The sequence below is a fragment of the Podarcis melisellensis genome, assembly GCF_964234715.1.
Source record: "Podarcis melisellensis genome assembly, chromosome: 2".
NCBI classification, from domain to species: domain Eukaryota; kingdom Metazoa; phylum Chordata; class Lepidosauria; order Squamata; family Lacertidae; genus Podarcis; species Podarcis melisellensis.
This window is the reverse complement of record NC_138529.1, coordinates 33,186,969-33,201,029: the sequence shown is the minus strand read 5'-3', so window position 1 is coordinate 33,201,029 and position 14,061 is coordinate 33,186,969. Positions and strand designations below refer to the sequence as shown.

The following is a 14,061-nucleotide window of genomic DNA, read 5'->3' as shown; positions in this document are numbered from 1 at the left end:
TTTGTAGAATAAAAAGTCTGCTGGCCACTGATCGCATGGTAAATTGCCACCCTATTTTTCCTAGAGCAAAACTGAAGGTGCGTTTGGAGAGGAGTCCTCATCTAAAACATCAAAGTATTAAAAAAATACTGGCCTGTTTAAATACCAAGTGCTTTGCAAAGCAGCTGCCGGAACCTACATTTTAGTGAAAAGTCAAACACTCTGCTTTATCTCCCCCCCCCCGAAAAAAACCCAATTTTTCTTCATGCGGAAACCTGCCTATTTCATGCCCAGTCATGCTGCCTGCCTCAAGAGAGATGTCAGCTTTTTCCTTTCTACCTTCTTACACATCGTGGTTTTACATCGCAAAGCAATAATGTGATACCATTGTACTGCATACTTCTATATTCAAGTATTTTTATTTTTTGCCCGCTCATGCGGTAGGAATGTTAGCACCACCCAGTTCAATCATATCCTGGAAGCAGCAAAACTACGGGGCATTGAACTGAAGTAGTGAGTTGCCAGTGATTTGTTGTGTTGCGCGGTTTTGTGTACAGTAGTTTGAAAGGGAAGAGCGGCACTTTCTTTTCATACATTATGAGGGCCAAACCCTGGACGTGCCGGGTTTCTTTCAGGTTCCGGGGCGCGACCAAACACCTCTTCACGCATCCCTGCTATGCCACTCCCTATGAAGGGATCCCCTTAAACTGCTATCTCGTAAAGAAAGGCTAACGAAGTTGTTATTGCCTCATGTGTAGCCCAGCCAATCAGCACCCAATTGATTTGAGTGGCAGCCACACCGTTAAATCGGAAACAAAGGGGGAGAGCGCTCTGGGACAACCAATAAGCGCTGAGCAAAAGTACCTCTCGTCCAGTCCAGCGGGGCGTGCTTGTGGCTGGACCAGTCTCCGGCACCCGGAGGCGGGACGATCTCTGGAGTGGCACGAGGCCGGCAAGTGAGACCGGGGGAACGGTTTTGAACTGTCCAATAGGACGGCACGAGCCATGACGGGTATAAAAGGAGCTGCCAGCGCCAAGCGGCTACTGCAGTTGACGCCGGCAGTAGTACGGTGTTGGGTTGCGGGAATAAGACCTTCCGCTTACCTCTTCCTCGGGCGGCTCCTCACCCGGCTTCTTCTCCGCCATGACCACCACGACCACCTACAAGGGGATGGACCCCAGCGGGCGAAGCAGTTCCAGGTCGGTTTAGACCGTTTCCCGGGGACCGTTTCCTTGGTTTCATATCTATATATACGTCGCCGCTTCCCATCCTCCGCTTTCCCCCTTCCTTTCCCTGGACCGTATGGGGAGCGGGCCAGAGCCCATGTCTCTTGGGTTGGCGGCGGTGGCGGTTCTTCCGTTCACACGTGGTTGCCGCCGGACACGTGAAGCCCCCCACCAACGCGGGTGTTGGGCAGGGGGGTCCTCCGGTGGGCCTGGGAGGGTCTTGGGGAGCCAGTTCCGCTTGGCAAACGGGGAATCCGGTTCGCGGCCGCCCGAGGCTTTTCCTGGGTGGCGAAGGGGTCGTCCGCACGAGGCCACTACACGGGTGTGGGCGCTTTCCTTCAGGCGCACAGAGACCGCGGGTGGCCTATTGTCATGCCGCGGCTCCGGGACTTTCCTCCCGGCGGTCCACACCCACACACCGCCTGGATGCGTCTCTAGGGCGGGTGGGCAGGCAGGCAGGAGCCGCCTTCCCTTTTATGTCTGCCAGGATGCCTCGAAGACAGGCGTGGTGCCGTCCAGCTCTCCGCTGCTGGAAGTGGGGAGCCGGCGGCCCGCCTTTTCTCTCCTTCGAGGCCTCGCTCGCTTTTCCGGACCTGTGTCGTACTTGCCTTCCCCTTTGTATGCTGCGATCGTCGGGAAGAAGCCCCTGCTTCTCGGCTTCGGAACTGCAGATTGTTGGGAAACGGGGAAATGACGCACCATATTGCTTGCGGGTGGGGGGGGGGCTGGAGCTTTTATAAGAGGATAGTTTTAGGGGGGGAATGTTTTTGTGCATGTTGAGAATAGGCCTCTTACACCCCCCCAAAAAAAGAGGATTAGCCACGAGGCTTTAGTTTAGTACAGTACAGTACTGTCTGCTTTCCGCCACGACGGATAAGATTCTTTGGCTTGCGAGGGTGGGAGCCGCACCCAGCCCGGAATCTGCTCGGGGGCCGCGGAGCCTTTCGCTTGCCACAGCTTTTTCCCTTCTTCTCCCCAAAGAAACAGCTGCGGGGCGGGGGCGCGCTCTTGAGGCTGGGCTGTGTCAGACTCGCTCAGCAGATTGATCCGTGTGCTTCTGCTTCCCAGCCTAACAAAGGAGGCTGATACCCCTCCCCGATCAACAGGATTAGGTGCTCCCAAAACCCTTTTGCGTCACCCCTGGCACCGTTTCTTGGCTTCCTTTTTGTCTGGCTTGTAGATCTAGGCAGTGAATATCTTTATCTGGCGTGGTTTCTGTAAGTGATTCCTCGCGCTGGGTGGGGCTTGAGCACACTTCTATTGTCTAACATCTATGACCATCTCTACCTGTTAACTCGAGGCTTAGAAGCCGGGAGCAAGTCAGCAACTTCTGTAATCCTCTGAAAGGCTGTCTATCTTTGGTCCAACTTCTGCCTGTAGAGGAAGACTTGATCTTGAAAGGCATGAAGGTGTATGGAGCTTATTGCACACTGTTGCTTTAAATGGATTAGCTCTTAAGCATGTTCTGGTGCTGCAACTTTGAATATCTATTGTATTGGTCAGTACTCTGCAGTGCTGCATGGCTTGCTTTTGGGATTACAAGGTGGGGGCATTGGAAGTGGAGGAAATAACTCTGGTTCTTCAGAACTGATTTTGGAAAAAATGCCTTTTTGGTGAACAAAGGAACTAAGTTGGGGGCTGAATTATTATCCGTTGCATTGCAAAATTGAGAGAGAGGCCAAGTAGTCATGTGGTTGGGAATCTAAAGGCCCCAAACTCTAATGTGGCACTCAGAGTGCCCCTGGTTTATGTGTAAAGAGGTAGTATAAAAAGCTTGGCAGGAGAAGTAATTGTTTTCTGCCTTGTTAGCTCCCATGGGAGTCAGTGGGAGAAGAATTAACTGCACCAGGTTCTGTCATGGCACAGACCATGGATGGGTGGGGTATCTTTTTCATTCCAAAGGTTGCATTTCCATCTAGGCTACCCCCCAGGACCTTATGCCATTGGCAGATGGAGCCAGCAACAGATGTGGCAGGCAAGAGGCATTACAGTACAAGGCCTTGTACTTTTGGAAGATGTCCAAGGGGCAGATAAAAGGGCTTGGAGGGCCACGGTAGGCTCAAGATCTGAGGATCCTCATCCCCAGAGTAGGCTTTTGGCATGTCCTTGGAGTGGGGTGTTGGATCTGGTGTGTGTTGAGTCCATACCTTGCCCATGACTACACCCCATTTTTGGGATTTGCACAAATTGCACTCTGGTAGTAGAGCAATTTAGCCAGTGGCACCTTTCTGCAGTACAGTAGTACCTCGGGTTGCAGACGCTTCAGGTTACAGACTCATATAACCCAGTAATAATACCTTGGGTTAAGAACTTTGCTTCAGGATGAGAACAGAAATCGTGCGGCGGTGGCAGTGGGAGGCCCCATTAGCTAAAGTGGTACCTCAGGTTAAGAACAGTTTCAGGTTAAGAATGGACCTCCAGAATGAATTGAGCTCTTAACCCGAGCTCTTGCTTCCTAAGACCCCCTCAGTTGACAGACAGGTACCCTAAAATGTCTGTTATAGGAGGAGGAAACAAAGGTCTATATAATCAATACATAATAATACATTTTAAAAGCTAATTTACCAGATTAACAAAAGGTGACACAATATGCTTTTTTAAAGTAAGTTTTTAATTTGAGTTCTATAACATCTTAAGTTCCCTTAAGCTGGAGGAAATTCTGTAGTGCGCCATATTTCATATCATTTATTTCCAGCTTATTGATTTCATTGCGCGCACACTCCACACCAGGAGTGGAGGACTTGTGTTCTCCAGATGTTGCAAACTACAGCTGCCATTATTTACCTTCCTGGCTGGGGATGATGGTTTTGGAGTCCAAGTTCAGCTCTAGCGGAACAGATTGTACACATCTGCAGGAGAAACCAACTGAAGCAGTATTTTTTTTTTTTTTTAAAGCACTTGTACAGACACCTCTGGTGAATAAGAATAGCCTCCAGGCAACAAGACTGGAAAGGTTTATTACACTTGTTTCTCTGCACACACCCTTCTTTTGTGCCATAAATGACTGCGCATATTCACAAACACACTGATTTCTTTCTTTGTAAGACAGTAACTATTGTACAAGGCAGAAGTCACATTTGATAAACGTAAGTTTGTTAATGCCTGAAAGTTTTTTCCTCCCCTATGTCTGGTTGGTGGTTGTTAGTACTACTGCCCTACGTTTTATCCAGAATTGTCTATCAAAATGGCCTACAATTAAATCTACTGAAAGATGTAATTTGGAATTGGGGAGGTGTCTCTGGTAGTGTTTTCTAGTCACCAGCAGTTTGTTTGTTTCATTTGTATCTCACCTTTTCTCCAAGGAGCTGGGAAACCCAGCCAGATGGACAGAGTATAAATAATAAATTATTATTATTATTATTATTATTATTATTATTATTATTATTATTATTATTTGGTGGTGTATATTACTCCCCTCTTCATTTAATCCCCTCAACAACCCTGTGAGGTAGGTTAGCCTGAAAGGCAGTGACTAGCCCAAGGTCACCCAGTGAGCTTCAGGCTGAGTGGGGATTTGAGCCCAGGTCCCAGGTCCTCATCCAGCACCCTAACCACTATGCCATGCTGGAGGTAAGCATGAACTCAGGCATTAAGAGTTCAACACTCTAACCACTACACCACACTGGCTCTATTCCAAGTTCCAGGCTCTTGCCTCTAAGGGAAGGGTGGCATAAAGGATCTGTAGGTGCACTCTGAAGCTAGCTGATGGTAAAGGCATCAGTCCAGCAGCCCTTCCATTCCTCCTTTAGCTTTGTCTGTTTGACTGCTGAGCCTTTTCCACTTTAGCATGAAACATTCCTACATAAAAATGAGTTCCATATGTACTCTCCCTTTGTGGAGTATCTCCCATTGGGGAACATAAGAGCTTTAGGTAAGCTTATGACAGCTTCCTGTGTGTGAAGATATGAAATACATATTGGAAGAAAAATGGTGATGATACATGGATTCCCTTGCAGAAACTACCGTACTTTTTAAAAAAATAATATATGTAGGGTTCCTTCCAGTGCTTGCGTTGAGTGCTCTTTTTGCACTCAGAGTCAGGTTCCACCCACCTGTTGGTTGTTAAGGAAGATAAGTCTTACTTTTAAAGTTTGGTTTATCGCTCATTTCATTTAGGAACAACTCATATGATATAATGTGTGGACGACTTCCAAATTGCCTTGGATTGGATTTATAATAGCACAGCTCATGTATGGGTCAAAAACCTTACTTTGTCACAGTCACTTGTTATTTAATTCAGTAAGTTGCCTTAATGAAATTGACTGGTAATTGTTGGGAGGTACAACTTTCTTGTCTAGTCTGATATGTTTGCTCTTGGCTGTGTGCTCAGAGCATTCTTAAACACATATAAAATAGGCTTCTATAGAAGGTATGTATACTAAACTACCACAAAATTGCACTGTCATATGGAGGATGGTGCAAGCTTGTTTACTCCTGCTCTGGAGTCTAGACCCAAAACAGTGGATTCAAGTTACAAGAAAAGAGATTCCGACTAAACATCAGGAAGAACTTTCTGACAGTAAGAGCTGTTTGAGAGTGGAACAGACTCCCATTGGAGGTTGTGGACTCTCCTTCCTTGGAGACTTTTGAACAGAGGTTGGATGGCCATCTGTCATGTAGTTGAGATTCCTGCATTGCAGGGGGTTGGACGATCCTAGAGTCCCTTCTAACTTACAGGTCTATGATTTCGCTTTCCTAATGTAACTAGTTAAGCGTGTGTGATTGGTGTGTACTAGGTAACTCCAACATACAAGGGACACAGACCCTGGCAGTGTTGATGATGCTTTGCCAGGTGGTGTGTTGGCTTTCCAACATCCAGGTGGACGACCCTGCCAAAATAAGATACCCTAGTAGAATTCCTATTCTGCGAGTTAATAGGCAGGCATGTGAATTGTTTGCAATATGGCCTAGAGATGTTAGCAGTGCCATAAGAGAATTCAGTGACAATATGCGCAAAGCTTAACACCTGAAGTACACTATATTATATCTAACATCTAGTTCAAAGGACCTACAATGATATGCTCTCTAATGCACGCTCCACCCTCTAATGCACACTGCAAGGCTAGCAGTGTTTAATGCTGCTGAAGTCAGGTATGAAGTATGGCACAGTGAGTTGCTTGTTGATCCAGACTATAGCTAAGGCATGTTATCAGGACAGCATGGTGATTAAAAATTGCTGATCTTAGATTTCAGATTCCTGAACTTTCCTCCAGTCTGACCTTGCCCTTCTTTGCTTCTTTCTCATAGATACTAAGTGCCCCACTTTTTGAAAGTTTCAGCAACACCTTTCAGTTTACTCTGAAAATAGTTGGGCTAACCTGACCCTCTGCCCACATCTGGCTTTAAAAAGTGTTGCATGTGTATGAGTGGGGCAACTGGTTAAGAATTCTGAATAGTCTGAAAGTGCTTTTAGAGGGCAATAGGTATGGTGACTACACTGTTGCCCCTAAAATGGGTTATGAGTACTTTATCTCTTGATGCCATGTTGTAACCACTTGTAATCATTAAATTGCAAATAGGAGCTTTAGTAATCTGAGTCAAATGAACATTCTTTAGTGAGCTGGCCGTTTATTTTACTTTGTCTATTAATGGTAACAAGCTAGTTTGAAATGGACTAAAAGACTACTGTTTCTTACAGGCTATGTATAGCTACTTTAATGCCCTCTTTTTGCACTGGTAGGCTACACTGTTGATGACAATGCTGTAAACATAACTCTCGGGTCTCTGTTTCTAGAGTTCTTCGTCCACCAGGTGGTGGTTCCACGTTCAACATGGGATTTGATCTGCCAAAAGAACACCAAAACACAAGAAGACACAAGATGGCATCCAATATCTTTGGGACTCCAGAAGATAATTCATCCTCCTGGGCTAGCTCAACAGGTGAAACAACTACTTCTCATTCTTTAAAGGGGTGCCCATGGTTGAATATCTGGATTCGGGTTTTTTACTGTGCTTCCTGGCCTTGTTTTGGAGATGTAAAATAGTTTTTGCAAAACAAATTAAAAAATAACTGGAGAGAGGATAACTTGCAGTGTAGGCTTGTCTGTACTTGAATAGTCGCTGATGGGTGGAAGCATGAACTCCTTCCTTGGTTAGGAGGAGCTGCAACATGTGGAAGTAGCGTTGAGCAATTTTTGGCTTCAGTTTATCCTGTTCACAATCTCTTGACACTGGGGCAAGTCCTAGCCTGTTTACATGCTAACTCCTATGACTCTGTTCTAAGCCATGGTGTACTAGCACACCAGTGGCTATTTCACTTACAGAACTAGCTGCATGTACTCGGCAGGCATTGGGAAAACATTAATGGTGTTGTAGTGGCAGAGAATGAGAAAATACTAGCATTCAATCTGTTTCTAATGTGCCTATGAGGGTGTCTCTATAAATGAAGAAAACTGCATGAAATTTTGATACAGAACAGGTCAAGAGGGTCATTGTTAGGCCAACTGGTTGAATGTGCAAAAGTACTTGTACTAAGTTTAAACTTATAGCAGATGTTCAAGATTCAGAAACATTTTGAATAGGGAGGTGTTGGGACTGTGCTAGATGAAGTATATGTTAAGAAGGTAACAAAGAATTTTTGGGCCAGTTCATTGTCTCTGGTTGTTGCTTAGAAATATTGTACATGATTTTATTACTTTGGGTATCTGCTTTATGTACATGTTACACTGACCATTTATTCACAGCAGCCAAGCCCAGCGATGTCAGTGAAAATTCCGAAGCTCCTGGGTCACAAAGAAGAAATTCTTCCGATGCAATCTCTGGTGACTTCGTGGATCCAAAGGTAAGAGCTGTTCTTTTTGTAAATTGAGAATCTTAAAATGGTGGCAGAGCTGCTCAACCTTCAGAGGGCTGGCCTTGCTCTTATTCTGTTACCTTCCTCCTCAAAGGTATACATGAAGATATCCCTAGTTCTTGATGATTAGATTTCAAGCACAGTGCTGCTCTGAAAACACTGCCTCTGCTTGCCATTTGAAGCAGAACTCCAAAGACATTAGTAGTATAGCAGATTAACATAAGACTAAAACTCATAGCACTGCTGGATCAAGCCAGTGGCCCATATTCATCAGCATCCTGTTCTCATAGTGATCAGCCAGAAGCATAAAGTACCTGGTGTGAGTATTAGGAGTGTTTGCTTCCTATTGATGGGCACCTTGTACACTAGTTAACATGTGAACTGATAGTTGTGACTTCAGTCAACATGTATGAGTCTAGAGTTTCCTCTAATTTTAGACAAGGTGGATCCTATGTATGCTAGTGCTTTTTTGAACATAACACGGCTTAATTACCCACAAATTTTGGTTTATTTATGAGATCTCTAGGTAATTTGTGATCATAGGTTAGCCTATACTAGGGATGTACTGCTCCTAGCATATTTTCATCCTGATTCTCAACTAGTGGTAGGTTGGGATATGTTTTGTTATGGGCCTGTAAGTTTCCTTTAGTGCACATGTTGCTGAAGTCAGGAAGTGACCTTCAGGAAACCACCCCCTTGGGTATGTTTGGTTGCCTGTTATGGGAGTACCTTCACTGGTAGGTTATTCTACATGGGAAATGACTGGATGAATGAGCCAGTCATTCTTGATGGAGCAGAATTACCAGCCCTTTGTAGAGGCTGACTGGAAGTAGGCAGCAGGGAAAATCAGTAAAACATATAACCATGCAGTGGTCAGTTTCTTCTCTTGAATGGGTATTCAAGTCTCACAGACACTTGGTTTCTTCTGGACATCAGCAGTTTCCTCCAGGTATGTTAGTATGCCTCAACTCACAGATTGGAAATTACCATATATATTCAAGTATAAGCCGACTTTTTCATCACATTTTTAATGATGAAAAAGCCCCCCTCGGCTTATACTCAAATGAGGGTCCCTTCGGGCTGCTCCTTCCTTCTGCTCTGCCTTTGCCGCTGTCTGCCTTCCTCCTCCGCTGCTGCTGCTGCTGCCGCCACCTCCACCTCCAGATTTGTGGTGTGGTGAACCGACTTATACTCTAGTCAATAAGTTTCCCAGTTTTTTGTGGTAAAATTAGGTGCCTTGGCTTATATTTGGGTCGGCTTATACTTGAGTATATACGGTACCTGTCTTACAAATTGGAAAATGTATCCCCACCACGATTGAGTTTTTTTCCATAAAACTCAAACTACATTCATTGTTTCAGAAATTAGGTTTCTGCTATTGACAAATATGCTTACTTTATATTGGCTCAGCTAAAGAAGTGATCTTTGTTGGTTGATGTCAGCAAAGTTAGAATTAACATTGGCTTTCTTTTTATTGCAGGGCGGGGAAGGTGAGGCTCCCGGTAAGTACTTTTTCCTCCTTGATCTAAATAAGCGAAAAGAAAATTCATTTCCGGCTTGGGTGGATGTGTACACTGATGTATGTTGGAGTCTGAAAGGATAAATGTGAATCAAGATGACTTTTGAGGAGAGGTGTCTTCATAATGAAGACCTATCTGTCAGCTCTGTGGCCTCTTGGTCTTGCATAAGATTTTACCTGGTTGCAGTTAACACATGAATAAATGCAAAACATTTTAATTCTCAGGTGTACCTGGGGTGCACCTGCCACCACATACAATAAGTGAATAGAATGTGCATGTATACCTCAGTAGGCATGATTCATTGGAGATCTGTAGGGATTTGTGAATATAGAATGGCGTAAATGTGTCCAATTCGTGTATGTGTTGTGTATGGTGACAGACATGCTGAAACTAAGTTTAAGGGGAAATTGCTGCCAAATTACACAGAAAGGAGCAGAATGGAAATGGGAGGGGTGGGTTTTTTTGTTTTCAAACATGAGGAACTATTAAGAGTGAAGCTAGAGAGAGGCTTCCATAGAACCTTTAAGGCTGAGTGTTCCTTTTACTCCCAACGTTGTGTGGTGAATAAAGTGTGTTTTCTGAGCTAAGCTTCCAGAGTTGTCATTTGCAGAGCCATAACTCTATGAGACCTACAACATAAACTGTACTTTGAGAAGGCTGTATGTGAGTGTGTGATGTGACTAGTGGGTTTGGGTAACTTACAAGTAGTCTACCAACTTAGGCAAGAGGCTTCCAACTTGAAAACCTGCCTTAACGAATTGGGATCCTTCTCCTATTTCTGTAGAGTTCCTATTGGTGGTGGTTTGTCTGCTAATGGCACAAAAAATGCCCCAGCTACCATGTGAAGGCTCCTAGCTATACTAAAGCAATCCAGAATTACCACACTCATTTTGTTGGGGAAATGGAGTGAATAGAATGAAATTAGTCTAGTTTTCTGTCAAGCAGAACAGGTACTCATGATGCTTAATGTATTGTGCACATGAGTAGCTTCTATCAGCTGTGAAATAGCACACCTCTTGTCTGGTAGCCAGTTGTCATTACTCACTTGATCTCTGCAGGATTCTTGTAGACCTTTGCCTTCTCTTAGCTGACTTTTTATATGCATGGGACAGCTTTCTAAGATGACTGATCTTCAGAATTTCAGCAGATAGCCTTAGCTGTCTAGTGCACACCAAACATAGTTAACCTCAATCAGTGTTCAGTGAAAATGTTTCTTATAAGAGCTGGATAAAGGGGTTTTTCAACCTGTGGTTAATCATCCAGAAATCTGCCAGTTGAAGTAGATTTCAGAATCAAGGTCAGAGAGACAACCTGGCAACCTGAAAGTGAGATAAACCCTAATTTGGCACTCCCATTTAAAACCTACACCTTTTAGTCCAAGAATGGGATTGTAATATGCCACAGGAAGGGCAGGTGTAAGGCCACTGATAACTAGCAGATCTGGGCCTTGGGTAGCTTAATGTCTAATAGCCATTGTGGAAATGAACACCAAAGGTGGCTGGATGAATTTACAGCAGAAAGATTATAGAAAGAGCTTGAAGATAGCAAGCGGCTATAGTTCAGAAACCTATTCTACATTAATTTTGAAAAATCTGATTTATCTGATTTGTCTTCCTGGAAATGTGATGGTATTAGGACAGTGAATTATTTGTATGTCGGCAGGTAGGAGTTCCTGAGTAAAGACTAAACAGTAATAGTTTTAATTACATGCATATGCAGGAATTCTATCCGTGCAGCCAGTCATTAGTGTGGTGTCTAGATTGTAATAACCAGGCTTGGCAGATTGTTTGAAAGCTTTGGTTGAAATATATTTGGAAAAGCTGCATACCAAGGAGTTTCTAAACTATCTGGCTAGGATGTATGATGTACTTAGTTCTGTGGCCAAATGGCACATTAAATCCTGTTCGACATGCTGCATGCATTCAGTTTCACAACACAACATTAATCCTTACTCTTCTGCATATAGTGTGTTCTGCTTTTGTTGGATCTGCTTACCATAAACAGGTGCTTCAATTAAGCAAATAGTTAGATGTGATAATAAGGCTCCTTGTGCAATGAATATTCCCCTAAAGTGCATATGCATAACATGGAGTGACTGATGCTCTTTCCTTGCTAAATTCGCTGGCGTTGACTTCTGTTTTCCTACTTTTAAAAATTGGGGTTTTTTATTGTTGGAGACAAAAAGAAAACACAAGAAAAACAATAATGCCAAAATATAACAATGGGGGCAATAAAACAAATTCATAATACTGCTAGATAGAGCAGTCTTTTCTACTTCCGTTGTTTAAGATTTGCCACAGAGCCAGTGTTTGTCCAGCAATAACTTTGATACGTTGGAGATTGAAGCATTCCTCTTTTTTTCCTATTCTTCCTTTTCTAGAAAACACAGAGGTTGAAATAGAAGCTGCCTCTGGCCCGAGTGAAGAGAAGCCTGTGCCGGCTGCACCAGTTCCTAGCCCCGTAGCTGCAGCACCCGCACCATCTAGGAGAAATCCACCTGGCGGAAAGTCCAGCCTAGTCCTTGGTTAAACTTATTCCTCCTTTGCTCCTCCTCCTAACTACTTGGAACTCATGTCTGTCATCTTTGTTTTCCTTCCATGCTTGTGAACTGCACAACTTGAGCCTGACTGTACTTCTTCTCAAACTGTCATTAAAGAAGCACTTTATGTACTTCATCTTTTTTAAAGGAAGGTTTTTTCAACTTCTGTCTTGTCTCCCTTGGGTCTACTGGAAGTGGAATGTGTGATTTCTTTTCCTAGTGGTAGACGTAGAGCAGTGGCATTCCTATGCAGCCCATGGCTGATGGAAAGATTTCTAAGGTATATATATATATAGTAGTGTATCATAACCTAGGCTGGTTGGTTCTGAGTGTGTTAGATGGCATTTTGTCCTGAAATTTGTAGAAACCCCTTAGTTAGCTTAGAAGAAGGGTTAAAAGTCCAGGGTTGCACAGATCAGAAGACGGTTGACAAATGTACTCTTTCCTACCCATCCCTGCAACACATACTAGTTGGTTATCCAAGGTATCCTTCAGTAACTGGTAAATGTCTAAAGCCCTGTTGTGCATTTCTGAACAGTAAGAGTCATGGTGCTAGCGATTACCATGCTGCCTTCAAACAAGAATAATCTTGGTTCAGGCATATCAGATGGGACCAGTGCCAAATGACAGGGCTAGTGATTTGAGATGCTGTTCTGTTGCCCCAATATTGGGACTCACCTGAAGTCAAGGTGGAGTGGATCTTGCAGAAGTAAGTATTGGAGACAGGAACAATCTCTTTTAAGAGGCATTCTAGTTCAAACAATTCCTGTGCTATGCATGATCATGTTGGTGCTTGACCATGAGGTGAGAATTTCATCCTTCTAAATGTGTGTTATATCTTGATAAAGCTGGATTGTTGCTTAAATAAAATATATAGAAATTTTGAAGCAGTGTCAGAGCTTTGTTTTCAGGGTCTGCTATGCTGCCTACTCGTCACTTGAATATCGCAGTTTATCGGAACCACCTGTACCACCTGGGCCTGGTAGGGACCCCAAGATCTCCTGCAATGCTTTTGCAAAGTTTTTTGCAGATAAAATCGCTCAGATTCAGAAGGAGGTAGACTCCACCGTGGGAGCAGGGCCAGGGCGGGAGAGTGCTAGAGTTCTGTCTGGTCCTGTTATATGGGATCAATTCCAATCTGTTACCTCCGAGGATGTGGACAGGCTGCTTGGACGAGTGAAACCGACCACCTGTCTCCTTGATCCTTGCCCATCCTGGCTGATAAAAGCGAGCCGGGAAGCGCTGGGCGATGGGCTCTGCGGGGTGGTGAATGCTTCCCTCTGTGAGGGAGCCTTCCCAGACCCGCTGAAAGAGGCGGTCATTAAACCGCTTCTTAAAAAAACATCTTTAGACCTGGCCAATTTGGCCAACTATCGCCCAGTCTCAAATCTGCCATTCTTGGGCAAGGTGATTGAGCGGGTGGTTGCTGAACAACTCCAAGCACGCCTGGAGGAAACGGACCATTTGGATCCCTTCCAATCGGGATTCAGGCCTCACCATGGGACTGAAACTGCCTTGGTCGCGCTGGTTGATGATCTCCGGCGGGCTAGGGACAAAGGTGAGAGCTGTTTCCTAGTTCTGCTGGATCTCTCAACGGCCTTTGACACCATCGACCATAACATCCTTCTGGACCGTCTAGAGGGGCTGGGAGCTGGGGGCACTGTCATACAGTGGTTCCGCTCCTTCCTCCTGGGCCGTGTCCAGAAAGTGGTGGTGGGGGGTGAGTGTTCAGACCCCTGGGCTCTCACTTGTGGGGTGCCTCAGGGTTCTGTCCTCTCCCCCATGCTTTTTAATATCTATATGAAGCTGCTGGGAGAGATCATCAGGGGGTTTGGACTGGGTGTTCATCAGTATGCAGATGACACCCAGCTCTACCTCTCCTTTAAATCAGAACCAGTGAAGGCGGTGAAGGTCCTGTGTGAGTGCCTGGAGGCGGTTGGAGGTTGGATGGCGGCTAACAGATTGAGGTTGAATCCTGACAAGACAGAAGTACTGTTTTTGGG

The 14,061-nt window shown here is 44.7% G+C and overlaps 1 protein-coding gene across 2 annotated transcripts; it reads left to right on the top strand.

The window, feature by feature from the left end:
* Positions 1 to 1,004: 1,004 nt before the first annotated feature.
* JPT1 (Jupiter microtubule associated homolog 1) lies at positions 1,005 to 12,945 on the top strand. 2 transcript variants are annotated; one of them, XM_081899947.1, is made up of 5 exons: positions 1,005 to 1,179; positions 6,941 to 7,086; positions 7,893 to 7,987; positions 9,480 to 9,501; positions 11,900 to 12,945. In XM_081899947.1, exons 1-5 carry the CDS (start codon positions 1,124 to 1,126, stop codon positions 12,046 to 12,048), a joined length of 468 nt encoding a protein of 155 aa, XP_081756073.1. In that variant the 5' UTR covers positions 1,005 to 1,123; the 3' UTR covers positions 12,049 to 12,945. The 2 variants fall into 2 exon arrangements, with proteins under 2 accessions (XP_081756073.1, XP_081756072.1); XM_081899946.1 differs by having other exon boundaries at positions 1,008 to 1,179; positions 7,890 to 7,987.
* Positions 12,946 to 14,061: the final 1,116 nt, after the last annotated feature.

Bases quoted from the DNA above. Each gene is read 5' to 3' on its own strand.
- JPT1 (XM_081899946.1), top strand. From the start codon at position 1,124: ATGACCACCACGACCACCTACAAGGGGATGGACCCCAGCGGGCGAAGC. The intron at 7,988-9,479 runs GTAAGAGCTGTT...TTTTTATTGCAG, and splicing joins GTGACTTCGTGGATCCAAAG to GGCGGGGAAGGTGAGGCTCC. The intron at 9,502-11,899 runs GTAAGTACTTTT...TTCCTTTTCTAG, and splicing joins CGGGGAAGGTGAGGCTCCCG to AAAACACAGAGGTTGAAATA.